Source organism: Leucopleurus acutus, assembly GCF_964270905.1.
Source record: "Leucopleurus acutus genome assembly, chromosome: 7".
NCBI classification, from domain to species: domain Eukaryota; kingdom Metazoa; phylum Chordata; class Mammalia; order Artiodactyla; family Delphinidae; genus Leucopleurus; species Leucopleurus acutus.
The window spans coordinates 47,732,967-47,753,544 of NC_139150.1; the positions used below are offsets into that span (position 1 = coordinate 47,732,967).

Sequence of the window (20,578 nt, forward strand, 5' to 3'; positions counted from 1 at the left end):
ATTCCTTCTGGATTTCCTTCTGTAGCTGGGTACAGTGCTTGTTACCTGGGGCCTACATTTGCTTATGATATCATGGAGCATTCCAGCTAAATGTTTTAAGGGGAGAGAGGGAGGTAGAAGAAAAGCTCAAGAAATCCTCAGTATTAAGTCAGAACGAATTCAAGACGTTTTTTGTTTCTTCGATGGGAATAAAAGTTTAAGGATTATTCTTAGTATAATAGTGATGATCATTGATTTATCAGAATTAAATATCAATGATTATGAAACTGCTAGGAGAAAAACTAATTCCATGAAATAATTGCCAAGGTCTTAACTAGTGGGACTAATTTTAACTGTAGTGGTTATGATCACCTCAAAGAGAAGGCATGAGCCAACATGAATGCTTAGAAATAGATGCTTGCATTAGTGGTGTGCAAGTTCAAAATGAGGAATCACAATTTTCTTCCTATAAAAAATTATATCTTTGTGATGTACCCAGTGTCTCTACTTTTTCTCATATTATCCCCCAACATATACCTTCCACCTTCATATGATTTGCAAGCATATCCTGTCCATTCTTATCTTGGCTTAGTTTAAATGTAGGCTGTATCTTGCTATTCTAAATGAGCAACCAAATGGACTTGCATAGTGAGGGATATTTGCATCACTAGTATTCTTATCTCCCCTTCATGCTCCTCTTATTTAAATACTATCCACCCTTTGAGGATCTATGTCTAGTGTCATCTGCTCCATTGAAGCTGCCTCGGTTACTCTAGCCCCACCCCTCCTTTCTCTGAGCTCTTTTTCATCTAAAGTAACTACCACATTGTTCAGTATTATTTCATACATGGCGGCTTTTTCTCCCAAGCTAGGTTATATGCTCTGAGGGCTGTGAGCTCATTCTAAATTTTATAAATTATATACTTTATAAATTTTACACTATCTAGTCCAGAGTAGACAAATTGATCCTCAATAACTACCTGGTCATTAGTTGGTCAAAATTGGTGTGATTTTTTTTCCTCTCTTTTCTTCCAAATTATATCAGAAACTAAATGTCTCATGCATTAAATAGCTGTGGCAATGCAAAATACTTTAGTTTTCATCATCTATTCAAGAGGCAAATTCTTTTTTTGTAAACACTCCATTTATTTTTTATTTTATTTTTTAAGATTAATTTATTTATTTTTGGCTGCGTTGGGTCTTTGTTGCTGCATGTGGGCTTTCTCTAGCTGCGGCGAGTGGGGGCTACTCTTCGTTGGGGTGAGCAGGCTTCTCGTTGCAGTGGTTTCTCGTTGTGGAGCATGGTCTCTAGGCGCGCGGGCTTCAGTAGTTGTAGCACATGAGCTTCAGTAGTTGAGGTGCATGGGCTCAGTAGTTGTGGCTCACAGGCTCTAGAGTGCAGGCTCAGTAGTTGTGGCACACAGGTTTAGTTGCTCCGCGGCATGTGGGATCTTCCTGGACCAGGGCTCAAACCCGTGTCCCCTACATTGGCAGGTGGATTCTTAACCACTGTGCCACCAGGGAAGTCCTTTTTTTTTTTTTTTTAACATATCTTACACGTTACTAACATTATGTACACTATACACATCTGTTTTTTTTTTTTTTTTTTTTTTTTGCTGTGCGCGGTCCTCTCACCGCTGTGGTGGCCTCTCCCGTTGTGGAGCACAGGCTCCGGACGCACAAGCTCAGCGGCCATGGCTCACGGGCCCAGCCGCTCTGCGGCATGTGGGATCTTCGCGGACTGGGGCACAGAACCCGTCTCCCCTGCATCGGCAGGCGGACTCTCAACCACTGCGCCACCAGGGAAGCCCCACATCTGTTTTTTTAAAAAAATATTTATTTATTTATTTATTTCGGCTGTGCCAGGTCTTAGTTGCGTGCGGACTTCTTAAGTTGTGGCATGCATGTGGAATCTAGTTTCCCTACTAGGGATCGAACCCGGTCCTCCTGCATTGGGAGCACGAAGTGTTACCCACTATACCACCAGGGAAGTCCCTCAAGAGGAAAATTATAATTCTAGTAAAGAAACGCTACAAGGAAAGTAAACCTCATTTCTTAAAGGGGAACTTCCATATCACTCAACTTGCTGAGTAATCTAGGGTTTGGCTTCTCTAATCTGCCGTTTCCTCATCTCTGAAAATGAGAAGTCATGTCTTTGGCCGTTTGCCTCTTGAAGCTTTGTTGGGAAAGTGTATATGTCTGAAGATAGTGATGTTTATCAGCGGCTGCCTTTGGAATGAAAGAATTGCTATTATCACCTACTTTATGATTCACTGTGCATACGAAGGAACCTGGGAAGACCTAATATACATACTGGTTAGCAATTTCTATTTTTTATGTATCAGTGTGTTGTGAACATAGTTTCTTTTCTAAAACGGCTTTCTACAGTGGGTCCAAGAACAATTCAGAGTTTTGCCTCTTACTGTTGATTTATTTCCAGAGTAGATAGTTCAGGCGAACTCTGTTTTCACCTTGTGGACTCTGACCCAAACTAGTGGATAGCGACTTGGTTTTGTGGTGAAACCTTTTTTTTTTTTTTTTTTTGCGGTACGCGGGCCTCTCACTGTTGCAGCCTCTCCCGCCGCGGAGCACAGCCTCCAGACGCGCAGGCCCAGCGGCCATGGCTCACGGGCCCAGCCGCTCCGCGGCATGTGGGATCTTCCTGGACCAGGACACAAGCCCGTGTCCCCTGCATTGGCAGGCGGACTCTCGACCACTGCGCCACCAGGGAAGCCCTGTGGTGAAACCTTTTTTATGCGTTGAGGAAGTAAAGGATTTGACACATCTCTGCTTGGTGGGATGGATGGAACTTCCATCCTTATGGAAGGAAATTAAAATATGTCAGCCCATTACTTGCAGGTTGCAATAAATGATGGTAGTACTTGGATTTGGCTACAGGTATTTTTGCATATTGTTGGTTAATGGGATATCGACGTTGCATTGTTTTATAGAGAATTGCCCAGATCAAAACCCTCGTCTCAGGAACTGGGATCCAGGACAAGATTCTGCAAAACAAGTTGTTATCAAGGAGGGAGATATGTTCCGCCTGACCTCAGATGCCACGGTGAACTCTATAGTCATTAAGGATGGAGGTAAGTAGCAGTCCCTGTCTATGGGAACAGCAAGGTTGCTCTTTACTGCAGGGCAACGTTTGATGTTCTTTATGTAGAAAACTATTCTTAGCTTTTAGGATGTGGTGTCACTCTAACCATGGAGACAGGAAAAGTTCCTAAGGTAGAACAGTAGAATTCAAGAACTGGAAGGGCCGTAGAAATCACTCAAGTCAAGACCCTTGATTTATAGAAAAGGAAATAGTTCCAGAAGGTCATCTCTCATAGCTAAATCTTTGTTACAACTATGAACAGTGATGAGAGAGTTAATGTGGGTTAACATATGTGAAAATGAGATTCAGATTTGTAGAGTCTTACATATTTTTCTAGAAATGATGTACCTTTAAAGTGAATGGATTGAAATTCATACACATGGGCATCTTTAGGGTGTTGAGATATGAACTCTCCATTTCCTCCTTTAATATGTTTTGAAAACAGGTTCAATTTTCTAAGCAGACTTCTAGTAAATTCTTTTTCCCAACTTAACTGCGGAAGTGCTTTTTTCCCCTCTTAAGATGAAATTTATTTCTCTGTACCTCAGAAAGATGTTTTAGAAGTTGGCTTACTTAGTGTGTTATTCCCTGCAGGACTGCTTGTATTTGGGGACGATAAAGATGGATCCAGAAATATTACTTTGCGGACTCGTTACATCCTGATCAAGGATGGTGGGGCGCTTCATATTGGAGCAGAAAATTGCCGCTATAAATCCAAAGCGACAATTGCCTTGTATGGCAAGTCAGATGAAGGTGAAAGTATGCCAACATTTGGCAAAAAATTTATTGGTGTGGAAGCCGGCGGGACACTGGAATTACATGGGGCACAGAAGGCATCGTGGACGCTGTTGGTGAGAACTCTGAATTCCTCAGGCTTGACCTTTGGCTCCCATGCCTTTGAAAAGGACTTTTCCAGGGGCCTCAATGTGAGGGTCATTGACCAAGACACAGCCAAAATTTTGGAAATCGAGAGGTTTGATACCCACGAATACCACAATGAAAGTAGGCGACTTCAGAAATTCCTGAGAGACCAGGATCCAGGACGGATTGTTGCCATAGCTGTTGGAGATTCAGCAGTCAAAAGCCTCTTACAAGGAACCATACAAATGATCCAGGACCGGCTGGGAAGTAAGCTGATCCAAGGACTGGGCTACAGGTGGGCACACATATCTCTCTACTTTCCTTCCTGCTATGTATTAGCGTCTGTCTGTGTGAGAGGAGAGCGGGATGGAGAAAGAAACAAAATACTTCACAGTCCGACTTCAGGGGCCAGAATGGCCACTACCATTTGGAAGTCTCGTTGCCTCTTGCTTTGAACTGGAGGGCAGAAGACTGTTTACAAAGTTCTTTTCTTGGCTTTAGTTTATGAAGCACTTTGTGAACCTTAGTGTTGGGCTTGTGAAAAATTAAGAACAGAAGCGTACTGAAAGCAATCAGGCAGTTTAAGGAGATTGATTTCCTTCTTTTATTATCTTCTGAAGATCATATGATACTCAGGCTAATTGGAGGTACCTTATGAGTTGAAAGGTTAGGGCCCAATTCCGTGCTAAGGTGGAGAAGTTGTCTGAAAAGATTGAGGAGGGGTGGAACATGCACAATTTTCTTTTTCTTTCTTTCTTTTTTTTTTTTAATCCGTTAATTTCAGTCTGCTTGTTTGATGGGCACAGGCCTCTGGGGCCCTGGCACATGTGAGGAAGCACAAGTTGGAGGGCTACGAGGTTCATCCAGATAGTAGGATTCATCCCTACAGTTTATTCTTGTGTTCTTGTGCCATAGTCTAGTTAATCATGATTTCCTAATGCAGTTCTGGGTTCTGGGGAAGCAGCTGGCTCAACATTTAATTTAAAAAAAACAACAAGTTTTAATTCTGCTTACTGTTCACAATAAAGTCAGGGAATATCTGCAGTGAAAAGTAAGAGGACTTCAAAACTCCCATGTTGAAATGATCTAGTTATTATTTTTTTCCTTTGATGGTGGGTTGGTCTAGTTATTATTTTTTCTTTGGTCAGTGTTGGAATGGAATATTATCTATAGAAATTGTAGAGAAAGTTAAGAAGACAAAAATTAGTGAAGAAAAAGCACCCGTAATGTTCTTAAAATGCTTTTTACTCACCCAGGGAATACTTAGGGGATTCTAAGCGCCGGGTACCCATAAATGCTTAGATGAAAGGACACTGTCTCAGAGTCCTCTTTGAATCTGGTGGATAAACAGAGACCTAAGTAGAAGGGGATCATACAGTGAGAAACTTAGTGCAGCTATAGGGTATGATGGGAGTGCAAATAGAAGGAGCCTTGGAGGCTCCCCAAAGGTGAGAAGCCCGAGGGAAGTTTAGGAGTATACTGTGTAGGCTGTAGAGAAGGAGGGCTTAGAGGTAGTTTCTTTTGGGATGGTGGTGGTGGTGGTGGTTTAATTAAATATTATACATATACAGAAAGGTGCTAAAAACAAGAATATAGAGTTTAATGACTTATCACCATGTGATATCGGGGTAGCGACCACCCAGTTCAAGAAAGAGAACGTTGCCAGTGTCCTGGAAGCCCCCATCCTATCCCATCCTGTTCACTGACCACTCCCTCTGTTCACCAGAGGTAAACCACTCCCCTGGATTTGTGGAGAACACTAAAGTTCAGGTTTGCCTGTCTTTGAACTTCATATAAATGGAAGCAGACAATATGTTATATTTTGTGTCTGGCTTCTTTGCTCAACCTCGTTATTGAGTGTCGTTTATGTTGGTGCATGCAGGGTGGCTTATTTTCATCGTTGTTTTATTTTCTATTGTATGACTATAGCACAGTGTATTTACTGCTGGACATCTGGGTGGTTGTCCAGTTCGGACCTCTCATAAAATGTGCTTCTCTGAGTGTTCTTTTATCCATCCCTTCATGCTCATGTGCACATATTTTATAATTTATAGACCTATGAATGGAAGTGTGGTCTGTTCAAAGTCAGACACCTACTTTGTTTCACTATCCAGTAATACCGGAGATTACAACTTTATGTCATTATTGTTCTAGGTTTTGTGTGTTCATTAGCTATGAATATTTTGTTTGACTCTTTTTGGGTTCCTCTCCCTACTGTTTCTAAATTCCCTTTAGAATTTAGAAATATTGCTGCTGATTTGATGGAGGAATTAGAGTTGTGATCCTTTGCCAACATTCCATTGCATTGACATTATCTCCAGGGTACATAAACATGCCCCTTTGAAGATAATGTTCTGGCACGCTGAAATTTTCCTCAAGTGGAGGAGGGAAGTAGGAGTGTTTTGGAGATAATATCAATAGAATAGAACATTGTTTTATAGTTGCTGAGGCAGTTCTGGTAAATAAAGGAAGCCTCTGATATTCTTCCTCTTCCCTCTCACACAGGAGATAATAAATGGAGACATTCTTCGTTTGATTCTTTCTGCTGTATCAAGGAATATAAATAGAGCTATAAAGCAGTTGTCCAAAGAGTAGCTAATCCACGCAGGGGTGGGTGTAGAATTTGTAAGGTTGTAGGCATGCTCTGATTAACTTTCATCTGTGAGTATCCAGCCATCTGTCTAGCATAGATTACATTTGGCATTTTTTTTTTTTCTACAGTAGGAAGTTGACATTTTTCTTTTCATGTTTGAAACCAGGAGTCTTAAGGCAAATTTTCTGACTTTTTATCTTTGTTCTTTTTTTTTTTTTTTGATTGATTTTGCCACAAGCTTGAGCAAAGTCCCTGGGATGTTTATCACAGTATCACAGAAATAAAATGGTGTTTTTCAAACATACTGCTTTCAACAAATAGATATAAAGCATGTAAAATTTTAAATCTATTGGAGAGTGATTCTACAGATTTAATTTAAGAATATTAAGAAACCAATAATCCAGTGGTGCTCAGCCTTGTTTGCATACATGAGATCTTAAAAAAATCCCACGCCCAGGGCCCACCCTACATGATTTACCTCAGGATCTCTGAAGGCTAGGACACGCGCCCCCCTGCAATTTGTGCAGTTAAGGTTGATACCTACGGCTCTAACCTCTGACCTGTGACTCAGAGGTTCTCAGTGTGGTTCCTAGACCAGCAGCATCAGCATCACTTGGGAATTTGTCATAAATGCAAATTCTATGGCCCAGCCTCAAACAGTCAGAAGATGGGGCCCAGCAATCTGATTTAACAAGCCCTCCAGATGATTCTGATGCCTACAAAGTTTGAGAACCACTGTTCTAACTCAGTGGTTCTCCAGTGTGGCTGCACAGTCGTGGCATCTGGGGAACTTTAAAAACAGACTAATGCCAGGCCCCACCTGTAGAGATGTTGTTTGCATCAGTGTGGGCTGGGTCTAAGCATGGATATATTCCTAAAGCTCCACGTGATTCTATTATGCAGCTAGATTTGAGAACATAGCAGAGACGATAGTGGAAAAGAGACCAGGTAATAATTTAAAAAGAAATGGGTTTGTGCCCAGAATGATATAGGAATGAAATGGGTATGCATTGAGGAAGGAAGTCAGTGCTTAATTGAAGTCATAGTCATCAGTGTTTCACCTGTTACAGAGCTGGACAAACAAGGATTTAAAATTCAGGTGCATTTTCTTCTGTGATGTCAGTTATTTCAGTCAAGTTTGGACTTGCAACCACATATGGAAAAAGAGGTGGAGGGATTGACAAAAATGAAAAAATGAATTAACAGCACCTGTCATAACATCTGTGTTGGGGAATTTGGTCAGTACCATGACAAATAATCAAATGCACCTGCTTATTTTCCTTCTAGGCAAGCTTGGGCTTTGGTTGGTGTCATTGATGGTGGAAGTACTTCTTGCAATGAATCTGTGAGAAACTATGAGAATCATAGTAGTGGAGGAAAGGCTCTTGCCCAAAGAGAATTTTATACTGTGGATGGTCAGAAGTTCTCTGTGACAGCTTATAGTGAATGGATTGAAGGTAGGCGAGTACAGTTTATACTCTTGTAAGACATTGGTAAGTATTGTGACAGATTTTTTTTTAAGTGTATTCAAATGACTGTTTAGATTTCTCAACTGGTTAAAGATGAAACCTATAGTTTCCCTACTGTACGTAATCTTTTAGACTCAAGGGTTTTTTCTGGACTAGAAAATGATCTAGTTTAGGCACCCCCAATTGGACTTTTGTTCTTCATTCTTGAGTCATATGGTGTAGTTAATGGATTTGCTTCCTGGATTTGGTACCAATTGAACCAATCTGGATGTGATCGGGTGAGCTGTCTTAAGTTATGTTCTGTGACAGTGAAATGATCTTGTACTTTAGATTTTCTTGTTATATAGACGTGTCGGCAAATATTACCTTTGAACACATGCTGTATAAACAAATTACTCATTTTCTTAGCAATTTTTCCTTGATAATCCAGCTACTACATTTATCTTATGGACAAATTGGAAAACACAGAAAAGTACAGTTAAAATTAATGTTTAACCCTATCATTCAGAGTTAATTAGCACTCTTCAACTATGTTGCCTCCCCTAGTGTTCATTTTATTTTAACCTGCTTTCCTCTCCTTAAATAATGTATTGTAAAGTTACCTTAGGTCTTTACTTTTTCTTCAGCACATTTTAAAAATTATAATCCACCTTTCAGAAGAACTATCATGTCTAGCACTGATGCTCTGATTTTTTCTCTTAAGGATGTTCGCTGCAGAATTTCTGTACTTACCGACTTTGCTGCTAGATTTTTTTGGCTCCAGGTAGATAGGCAGCCTTCTGTCTGTGCTTGCCCACCAGCTTTCTTTTCCAACCCAATATTATACTAAAATTAATGTGAAATGAGTCATTAAAAAGTGCTTTATTACATCTGTAATTAACCAGAAAGGTTTAGTTTAGATTGAGCTTATAACTCTGTTTTGAGCAGCATTGTAGCAAAGTATTCACTGAAATGGATTTTTTGAGACAGAATGCCTGGGTTCATATCCCAGCTCTTTTACTTACTATACGATGATGGGCATGTGACTTTAACTTCCTAACCCTCAGTTTCCTCATCTGAAAAATGGGGATAATAATGGGAACTACCACATAGAGCTGCTGTGAGTATCAAATGTGAAGAATATGAAGTTTTTTAGCACAGTGTATATAGTAAGCACTAAATAAAGGTTAGCTATTTTAACAATAATGCAAACATGACCTGGGTGTATTTTGTGTCCTTATAATTAAAGAGAGAAAGTCTTTTGCTTTAAAACAGAGTTCCTGGTATGTAACAGGGACTTTCACATGTTCCATCTAAGCAGCCGTCTGAGTCTGAGGTGAGGAGATGGTTTCTATTATGGATAAGGAAGCTGGAATCATGCCTCAGCTTTCTGCCTGCAAGACTACTGCTCTTTTGACCACGTCCTGGTTGCCTCTGGCAAAAAGCATAGGTGGATGAGGAGTATTTCTAAGCAGGAATTTGGACCTGCATGAAGAGTTTAGTGGAACTGCTTCCAGGAAGACTCCAGGCAGAGGATAACACTGACAAACCTTGAGTCAACATTTCCTTTGTGGGAAATTTTGCTTTCATTTCCACATTGCCAATGACTCCTCTCTTCTGGAAGAGGGTACATTCTAGCTATCTACTATAGGATATTGTTTGTGTTCTGTGTTCTCAGTGGCTCCTATTTTCTGGAAGAGGTAGAAATTCTCTCCAGGAAGCAAGGAGGATAAAACTTACATCCTTTCATACTTCCTATTCAGTAGTGCTAATAGGAGATATCTCAGGTAGGATTTTCTTCTACAGCCAGAAAAAAGTGAGGAATAATCGAACAATACAGATTTTTTCCATGTAACCTAGCTTTTTTTTTTTTAAACAGAAACAAATTCTGATGGTCTTTTAAGCCAAAACTTATTGATCTAGAAATCTTTTTTTTTTTTTTTTTTTTGCGGTACGCGGGCCTCTCACTGTTGTGGCCTCTCCCGTTGCGGAGCACAGGCTCCGGACGCAAAAGCTCAGCGGCCATGGCTCATGGGCCCAGCCGCTCCACGGCATGTGGGATCTTCCCGGACCGGGGCACGAACCTGTGTCCCCTGCATCAGCAGGCGGACTCTCAAGCACTGTGCCACCAGGGAAGCCCTAGAAATCTTTTTTTAAAAGCATTATTGAAATTTTATATGAAAAAATTAATGTTTCTTAGTTGCTCTTTTTTTAGATAATTCTTTTTGGTAAAATCTGAAATTTTGGGTAGTGATTGTCATTGCTACTATGAGTTTTTTGTTTACCTTTGCTTTTAACTTGCCTGTTTTGATTCTTGGGAAGGCAGAATGATATAGACTTTAGGAAATTGGACTCTGGAATTAAATTAGCATTCATTTGTGGGCTCTATCATTTTTCAGCTGTCAGTCAGACTCCTTGACCTTTGCTTTCTTTATCTTTAATGCATATAATAGTTCCTATATCTCAAAGTTGTTTTGATGAAAAGTTATTATGTATGTGAAATTGCACAGTTGTTAGCTATCGTTATTGTTAGAGTTATTATTATTATTTAGACAAAATTCCATTATAGGCTTTAGTATTTATATGCAAGAAACATATAAAAAACACTTTACATTTATTAGGTTCTTTTTTTTTTTTTGGTGCTTTGTAGAAACAGGAAAACATGGTGGATCAGAGTCTAAAGGAGCAGAATTCAAGATTTGCTCAGGTTAGGTTTTATCAGGGTATCCTCAAGACTGTAAGGATATTTGTGTTACTCTTTGTGCCTTGCCTAAATTTCCCTCTTTTTTATTCCCCTAACTTGAGTAAATGAGTTTTTTTTACTCCTATCATCGACTCTTAGAGACAGTGTCTTAAAGTAGCCCCAGAGTAGTTTGCCAGTTAATTAGAAGGATGATAGTGAAGTACAGTTAGTAAACAGATATCTTTGAAATGTGGTGTTTTCCCACATTTCCATATTTTTCATAGCTTCCATCTATTCCATATTCATTTGCATTAAATCAGTTTTTAAACCATGACAGATTATATCATGGACAGTTTGGAAGTAGGAAACACTTCTACACTTGGTTGCATGTTAAAGAGTATAAGTTATGGAGATGCTGGATCAACTTTTCAGTTTTCATCTGCCTAGTTGGGAACCAGCTCTGAATTTCAAAAGGAGGTATTAGGAGAGAGCAGTAATTAGTAGTCCCTGGATTGCAAGCCTGACGTTATCCCAGGAAAGGAGCTGAGTTGGACTGGGGCACTATCATGTGGCCTTTAGGTCACATTGCAGATAATAGTGGGAATGCTCATCCCTTCAGTAGACATTTATGAGTCTGCACTATGAGACAGAGCAGTGAATACACAGATGCATGTACTTTGCTGCCTTTACTGATGTAGCTTCCAAGGAGGTGAGCTGTCTTCCCATTGGAATGATATGAATCATACCAGAGAGAATATCAGAATGAGAATACCGGACATAAAGGTTACTTCCAGCAAGGATGTTGGGGAAGTACTTAAAGGTTCACCTGAACTTTATCAGATGAATAGTATCTTGGTTGATGAATTAACAGTGGAAGGACACTGTAATAAAGACTAAAGGATGAGCAAAGGCACAGAAATGAGAGATTGCCTAAGGCAAGCTTTTATTCTTAATATTAAGATTACATATGTACTAATGTCCTGTTTCATCCTGTGCATGGATCAAATTGAAGCATTGCTGACTTGTGTTTATTTTAACTTTTGATTTGTGAACCAGTGAGGGGGTTGATTTTAGAAAAAAAAAATCACTTTCTTTCTTGCTTTTTGGTTTAGGTGTTTCTCTTTCAGGTTTCCGGGTAGAGGTCATGGATGGAGTGAAACTTCATCTGCTGGATGACGTTAGTAGCTGGAAACCCGGAGATCAGATTGTGGTCGCAAGCACGGACTATTCCATGTACCAAGCAGAGGAGTTCACTCTTCTCCCCTGTCCCAAGTGCAACCGCTTCCAGGTCAAAGTCAAAGGTATCAGACTGCTCAGAAGGCTTCTTGGGAAACACTCTTTTTGAGATATGACTCCTGGAATTCTTTGTTTTTCCTTCAGTCATCATCATCATCATCTTCATCAATATTGAAGTTCTTAGTAGTGGGGTGCTTTGAACACAAGAGTCCCAGAGGATGTTAGATAAAAGTAGTCATTGAGCAATAATGTTGCTGTTAATGATGTGTTATAGGCAAATCAGTGTTTTTGTGCCAGTTTCTATGTTTAAAAAAAAAAAAGATGCAGACTAGATGGATTGATTTTTTTTTCAAGATCCTTTCCAACTTCTTATTAATTTTCCACTATTAAATAATAGTAAACCAGATTCATTTTTTAATAAAGTCTTTCTTTTTTTAATTAAAAAAAATGAAACTCAGGGTTTTTGAGTGTCTACTTTCTTGGCAAAAAGTAGATCTCACTAATATATTTAAAATGGAACCAAAAAGGTATTTTCAGGGCTTCCCTGGTGGCGCAGTGGTTGAGAGTCCGCCTGCCGATGCAGGGGACATGGGTTTGTGCCCCGGTCCGGGAAGATCCCACATGCTGCGGAGCGACTAGGCTCGTGAGCCATGGCCGCTAAGCCTGCGCGTCCCGCAACGGGAGAGGCCATAACAGTGAGAGGCCCGCGTACCGCAAAAAAAAAAGGTATTTTCATAAAACTACATTTCCTGTCATAATCTTGAATAATATATTTTTTGAGAAAGAGCAATGTACAATAAGATTCTTACTGTAAGCTGTGTTTATAAAGGATGACTGACATTTACCAGGTACTTATTTTGAGCCTGGTAATAGGCAAAGCTTCTTCCTTCGTTGCCTCAATTATGGGATTCATTGTGCATTTCACTCATTATATTTCCTTGCTTCTGTAATAAAAATTATACATTTATGATACAAAACAAAATAAAAACAAAACAAAGTAATTTATAGTAACTATTTAATAAGTACTCAGTGGGTAATTTAGAGCTTTGAAGGTTAAAGGAAAATTTTTTGCTTTAGAAAAAAATGGGATTGGCCCACTTAGCAATTTTTTCTTGTTTCATTCAGTGTTATACTTTTCTTTCTTGACAATACAGGGCATAAGCAGAAAACAAAAAGCTAAAAAACCATGATACGATCTGGCATTAATTTCATTTGGAAATTCCCACTCTTGTTAACAAGTCTACGTGATAATGAGTCTCCATAATCTCAACTCCTTGATTTATTTGTATTTTTCCTTCCTGAGTTTTTATAGTAAAGATCAGATAAAAACTCATTATTAAAGTGTTTCTAAGCTTCCAATAAATGTGGGAATTTAAAAGTGCATAATAATATTACAATAAGAAGTGGGAAGGGAAAGATGGTTATTTCTGTACTGTTAATGTCCAAATGCAGATTACTTTAGCTTTGAAGTAGAAGCAAAAACAACTTGACACTCTGTTATCAACATGTACAGAACCATTCATTTTCCTAGATCCAACATGCATCTGGGTCTTCATGTGTCCTCAAGGGAGTAGAACAAGAGCACATGGACAGGAAGCAGAGAGTGAGAGACAGCATGGATTCTTAGTTAGATTCTGGATTATTGGTGCTGTTCAAGAGAGGACTGAACTACTTCAGGGAGGAGTAAGGTCTCTGTGTGTGGATTTGATAGTTGGTAGTGAGGGTTAAGGCATTGAGTGGGGGATTAGACTATATAATCCTTAAAATCTTTACTTCCTGGGATTCTGTGGTTCTGAGGTATTGAAGAATGGAAGAAAACAATAAATTTTAATAATGTCTTGGAGTTACAGAAAAAAGAGGACTATCTTTTTGACATAAGTTTTATGTTTTCATTGTTCTAATGTATTTTTGCTTTGCTCTCATCAACCAGAAACGCCTCAGTTCCTGCACATGGGTGAGATTATAGATGGTGTAGACATGAGAGCTGAGGTTGGAATTCTTACCCAGAATATTGTAATCCGAGGAGAAATGGAAGACTCATGCTACGCTGAAAACCAGTGCCAATTCTTTGATTATGATACCTTTGGGGGACATGTCATGGTAGGCAAAAGGATTTAATGAACTCTTTGAAACCCTGGCTGCTAAGTGCATGTTGAAAAAACTTCAAGTTTTGGAATGAGATCTTTATGGCTATTGAAATCATATTTTATTTCTTTATTCAATAGCAATGAGATTTTAGATGATTAAAAGATAAGGTTATATCTTTATTTAGTTGATCTGGACCTATAGTTAAACCATTTAAGAATTGTCCTGTGAAGGATTAAATCAATTTACATTGGGAAGAACCAATTATACAGACAGAGAAACAATCTCAGTATCATGCATGCAATCTCTGAAAGAATCAGTTTTTTTTTTAAAAAACATATTATGAAACGGTAAGCAGTACACATTCAAAATATGTTTCTGTAAAGATATTTTTTGTATGCAGATTTTTACTCTGTAAAAGTACTAAACACTTACTGTGTGCTAAGCATTGCTCTATGTACTAATGTATTGGACTCCTGGGCTGCATTTTGGCTACATGTGTCTTAAAATCAGTTTTTGTGCATTGAGTAGGCTATTATTGTTGGCTACGTTTCTATTGCAGTGATTTCTAAAATGTTGGTCAGTGTCATTTCTTTGTTTTTAGTAGTGTGATAAAAAATCCAGTGTTTGTAAATATTGAGATCGCTCCAGTGGTGGATCAACAGAGGCGTTTTTAAAAAGGACTCAAGTAAACAACAGTATGTGCTAACTAAAACATTGAGGGAGGATTTAGAAATAATTATTTATCAAACTCTGGTGGAGATTATAGAAATGAAAGAATAAGACAAGACTGGAAATGGCCAAAATATTTGAACAAACCCAAACATATATACAGAAACCATTTCTGTAGTTTTCCTTGTTACATTTCCTTTATTCCTAATGAGAGGCTATTTTTATTGCTCTTCAAAGCATTCACTTATGTAAAGAAGCATTTGCTAAATTATGATCCAGGAAAACAGTCTAGTCTAGTCTCCTTCAGATATTTTCTGTTAAAACAATATTTTTTGCTACTTTGCTATTCTGAGCTACTTTGCTGAAGCTACTTTGCTTACGTATTAGTTTGATTTTGGTTATCTTACAGATAAAGAAAAATTTTACTTCAGTCCATCTTTCTCATGTGGAATTGAAACACATGGGTCAGCAGCACCTGGGGCGGTATCCTGTTCATTTTCACCTGTGTGGAGACGTGGATTATAAAGGAGGGTACAGACATGCAACGTTTGTGGACGGCCTATCTATTCATCACAGCTTCTCAAGGTGCATCACTGTGCATGGGACAAATGGCTTGCTGGTAAGTAGCCTCACATTATGTTGATGCATATTATGGAAACAGTTAGCTCTCCTTCATTCTCATGACTTCTCAATTTTATATAAGTAAGCTGTTATACCACATGTCTTACTCTATCCTGCTTCACTGAGAGTTCTGCTGTTTTTCTCTGTTCTTTTAAGAGATCAATGAACCCTGACATTTGACTTTGCCCCATCAGCTAAGATCAAAACTTGTTTTTGCTTTTGTACTGAGCATGCCTCATGAATAGCACTTGTCGCTTAAACCGCAGTCAATCTTGTTACCAGTGACATCATACACTTGTATTTCTGCAGATAAAAGACACCATCGGATTTGACACACTAGGTCATTGTTTCTTTTTGGAAGATGGTATTGAACAGAGAAACACTTTGTTCCACAATCTGGGACTCCTCACCAAACCAGGCACCCTACTTCCCACTGATAGGAATAACTCCATGTGTACCACCATGCGGGAAAAAGTGTTTGGAAATTACATCCCCGTGCCTGCCACTGACTGTATGTGAGTAATTGGCGGAGTGAAAAACTCACTTGTGATGGTCAAGGGCTGTTGGCTTTTGGGGAAGATATTTTGGGGGAGGTTTTTAATAGGTGGGATTTTTCCTGATGAATGTTTAAATAACCTTAAAAAATGCCTTTCAGGGCTGTTTCAACTTTCTGGATTGCTCATCCCAACAATAATCTGATTAATAATGCAGCTGCAGGCTCACAGGTAAATAATAAAGTGCTTCAGTTTTTTTGTATTTAAGTTTGTAAGTATTCTGGTTTATATATATGCAATGTAGTTTGTGGTAATCTAACTCAAGCACCTTGCTTTCTGGTACAGCTTATTTCATTGAGAGCAGGCTATAGTTGAGATGGTTCTTCTATTTTTTCTAAATCATTTGTGCCAGTTAGTGTTTATGAGTGTAGTAAGACAGGCGCTAAATGCCAGAAAAGAGGTGGGCTCATATCTAGGGTTATCATGCCATCTCCAGAGTGTATTTTTAGTGTATTATGTACGATCTTTCTGGCTTCCCTATTTCAGTCATATATTAATGAGCAAAGAAAGCCTTATGAGAGTGGATTATTCTGTAGAATATTATGACAGTGGTCATTCTGGTCAAAGGGGCAGATCCTTTTGTTAAATACAGGGATTGTATACACTTAGGGATTTCATCTCTTTGGTAAAGCAAGGACTCAATTGTGTGCCTTAAATTGTTTCACATACACATACACAGGGATAACTAAAGAGAATAAATGAACTGTTTTTGGATGACAGAAATGTCTCCTGGATAAGCTTGGAGAAATTTACATTTGTAATTGTGTGTTTTTAGAGCTGCTAATTTATAACAAAAATGAATCTTTAAGACATGATACTATTATGAGTATATCTGTGCTGAAAACTATAGCACAGAAATATGAGCTTTGTAGCAAAACCTGAATATTCATATATATACATCATGGCTATTAACATTTAAAAAGGAAAGAAATACCTAGCATTGTTTCCCAGGATGAAATAAAAAATAGTTGAAGGGAGTATTTCTTCAAGATAACCAGAAAACAGGTATCACTGGGTGATGGTAGAATTCACATCTGTGATTTTTCTTAAAAACATAAAACATAAAATTCTTATTTGACAGAGCAGAGACCTGGACATTCAATCATTTCAGGCTTCTATTCATTCATTTTTTATCAAATATTTGTTGAGCCCATACGGGATTTGTGTTGAGAGTTTCTGATTGGAAGATGAGATTTTGGGTAAAGGTGACCAAGGGTTTGATGTGCAGTCTTACCCCAGGATCATCTTCTGATCTGTTACATTACAAATCAACAGTCAGAGCAGAGCTTCCTTTCAGCTGTTTTCAGAAGTCATGGGTAGAAGATCAAAGCAAATTGCAAATAGTCCATGAAAAATGTAAGGTGAGGTTGCCAGACATCCTTATTAGGCCTCATGTGAGAAAAGAAGAAAGCAGGTCTCTATCTTTTCCATCTCCTGTGTGTTCTTCGTCCTTTGCATTCTGTGAGTTCTTTTTTTCTCTCCAGAAAAATTGTTCCAGTAAAGCTCATGTTTTGGCAAGGGTTTTCCTCCCAAAGTAAATCAAACCCTTTCTTCTTGGTACCTTTCCACTGCATTTTACAAAGCTCTCTTTGCCTGTTTTGACACCACAGAGTTTTAACAGGAAACAGCTGCTACCTCCTTATCCCGCTTTTTCTATCCCCAAACCTGAAACTCCATTGCATCTTGGGAGGGTTTACTCTGCCCTCAGTTTATAGGGCTATGGTATGGAGCCTTCTTCACAGCCCTCCAAGTCTGTTTTGTGCCCAAAAGAATAGAGGTGGCAGACACATTTTTCAGAGTAGTTTGTTTTACTAAGACCCATCTGTAAAGTTTTATCATGGAAAAATGCCACATATTGCATTCGTTTTGGTGATATGTTTTCCACAATTCATATCTCTATGCTCCTAAAGGACTTCGTTACAACTAATATAGTACTTATTACATATATTATATTTTAGTTCTCTCTGTATTTCCCATTAGAGTATGAATTCTTTGAGACCTGGCACTAAATAAATGTTTGCTAAATTTGCTAAATTTGCTACCATACTTTTGGACTATATATTTGAGTTTTAACAATCTGTTTAATCAGAGTTCCTTCATGTGAAGTTGTCCTTCACATTGGGCTGATTTTTAATTAAATTGTAAAATAAAAAATTATCACAGAGATTAAGAACATTTCATTTCGATTTTTATATCTCATTTTGAGTGTCAGAAATTTTCAAACTGTTCTGCTTTGGTTAAGTTAAGTAACATTGAAGTTGAACAGACAGGACCTAGCCTGAGACAGCATCCTGATTCATGTGTGTGGTGGTTTTTTCTGTTTGGCAAAAATTTGCCTCGGGACAAGAAGGGCACTGGAGTTGTTTGAAAGAAGTCAGTGATGGATAGTTGTTTAATAGGTATGACTCATCTATTGATCAGGTTTGGAGGTAAACAGAAAAAAACCCATATTGCTAAAAGGCTGTGCTGTCCTGGTCACATGGAAGGGAAGGGAGGATTTGGTTCTAGTTCTGTATGACTTTTTTTTTTCCCCCAGCTGTTATTTAATACTTTGATTTAAAAAAATTTTTTATTGGAGTATAGTTGATTTACAATGTTGTATTAATTTCAGGTGAATCAGTTATACATGTACATATAACCGCTCTTTTTTTTTTAGATTCTTTTCCCAGATAGGCCATTACAGAGAACTGAGTAGAGTTCCCTGTGCTATACAGCAGGTTCTTATTAGTTATCTATTTTATGTATAATAGTGTGTATATATCAGTCCCAATCTCCCAGTTTATCCCTGCCCCCCCTACCACCCGTTATCCCCTGGTAACCAAAAGTTTCTTTTCTACTGGATTGGCCAAATGAACTTTTTGACCAACCAAATACATCCATGACTCTACTTCAGTTTTGTAAATAACTTCATTTGTACCCTTTTTTTTAGGTTCCACGTATAAGTGATATCATATGATATTTGTCTTTCTGTGTCTGACTTACTTCACTCAGTATAACAATCTCTAGGTCCAGCCATGTTGCTACAAATGGCATTATTTTGTTCTTTTTCATTGCTGAGTAATATTCCATTGTGTGTGTGTGTGTGTGTGTGTGTGTGTGTGTGTGTGTGTGTGTGTATGTTTGTGTGTGTATGTACATACCACATCTTCTTTATCCATTCCTCTATTGATGGACATTTAGGTTGCTTCCATGTCCTGGCTGCATGAGTTTTTAAAGTAGATAATGATGGGAAAGTTACTTCGAAAATAAATTTTGGTATCAGCCAATTCTATCTTTCGTCCCATCTTACAAGCAAAGTTAAATATGCCTTTTTTTTTAAGCCTGATATACTGCTTTGAGTGTACTAGATGAGTGCACAACTCTTAGAGTCAATTCTGAACCTGAACCAATGAATAATTAGTGTTAAAAAGATGAAACTTGTTTGTGAAATGCTTAGGTTATGTGAGAGTGTTTCATAGAGTGGCTTTATAAAAGGAGGCTTTTTAATAATCTTGCCCTTTTAATTATAGGATGCTGGAATATGGTATTTATTCCACAAGGAACCTACGGGGGAATCCAGTGGATTGCAGCTCTTAGCAAAACCAGAACTCACTCCATTGGGAATATTTTATAACAACAGGGTCCATTCAAGTTTTAAGGTAGGTTCCTAAATTTTAACAATCAGTACATAACGATTTGCAGGGTAAAGGATGGACTACTGTGATTACAACTGAGAAATGTTAATATTAGGTAGAACTTGTCATCAGAGAAAGTAATTTGTGATTAAATAAGCAGACTCCTAACCTTGCCACATTCAGGATGTATAGACAGCTTTCTGTTTATACACACATAGGAATATATGCTACGGCACACATGTACATGCAATCTGAATAATTATAATAATGGACTTGACCTATGAATCCTCATCCTCTTCCTTCCCTCCCCTTGCCTTCTTTCCAATCTTTAATATCATTACATGTTTCTAAGGATGTACACATTAGTGTATTATATGCTTCTGGAGCTTAAAAAGCATATTTTCTCTCTTCTCTCAGTGCTAATAGGGTGTCCTATTGGACACTTAATACTAGTTATGTAAATAGTGAAATATTGTTTAAGAATATTTGACCCAATTTAAAATGATATATAGGTCAAGGAGACGAAAGGCCATTTAAGAACTCTAACTTTCATGATATTTGGCACTTGTCCCCACCTCCCTGGTGATAAATGCATCTGGTTCATTTTATGCTTCCAAGGCATCTTGATATTTTCATCATGTGATACAATGCCCAGATTCTTTACTCTGATGTGCCCATCAAAGTTGAATTAATACTTTCCATTTATGATACTCAGAGGATCCTTTAAAAACCTAAGTGTGATGTACTTTGAAGAGCTTAGAATCACTTGATGAAGACTTGAGAGAGGAAAAAACTTAGAAAGAATTGTGGTTTTTATGAACTGAATAGTTGATTAAGGCTAGTAACTGTTGAAAGCAGCACTTCAAAGCAGAAATCCTCAAAATTTTCTAATTATAAGTGGTATTACAAAAAACACCTTATTCTAATTAATTTTTTAAATGTCATATACCATGAGGACATATAGTAATCTACTGCATCAATTTAAAATAAAAGGTATTAGATCTAAATAATGAGTGGATTTATTAGGTTTTAACTTATTAAATTTGGGACTGACTATCCAGAGTGATATCAGACATCCAGCCTGCTGGGTGTCTCAGGGACACATAAATAAAATGTGTTCAACACGAAA

General features: G+C 38.2%; 1 protein-coding gene across 2 annotated transcripts in view; it reads left to right on the plus strand.

Moving 5' to 3' along the window:
* Positions 1-20,578, plus strand: part of CEMIP2 (cell migration inducing hyaluronidase 2) — a 78,412-nt gene that overhangs the window by 18,290 nt on the left and 39,544 nt on the right. For both annotated transcript variants that reach the window (XM_082842147.1, XM_082842146.1), the window contains 9 exons: positions 2,931-3,071; positions 3,677-4,238; positions 7,824-7,993; positions 11,780-11,968; positions 13,834-14,003; positions 15,070-15,279; positions 15,591-15,796; positions 15,937-16,006; positions 19,345-19,473. In XM_082842147.1, coding sequence (XP_082698273.1) covers positions 3,017-3,071; positions 3,677-4,238; positions 7,824-7,993; positions 11,780-11,968; positions 13,834-14,003; positions 15,070-15,279; positions 15,591-15,796; positions 15,937-16,006; positions 19,345-19,473 — 1,761 coding nt within the window. In that variant the 5' untranslated portion in view covers positions 2,931-3,016. The remainder of the gene's footprint in view (positions 1-2,930; positions 3,072-3,676; positions 4,239-7,823; positions 7,994-11,779; positions 11,969-13,833; positions 14,004-15,069; positions 15,280-15,590; positions 15,797-15,936; positions 16,007-19,344; positions 19,474-20,578) is intronic.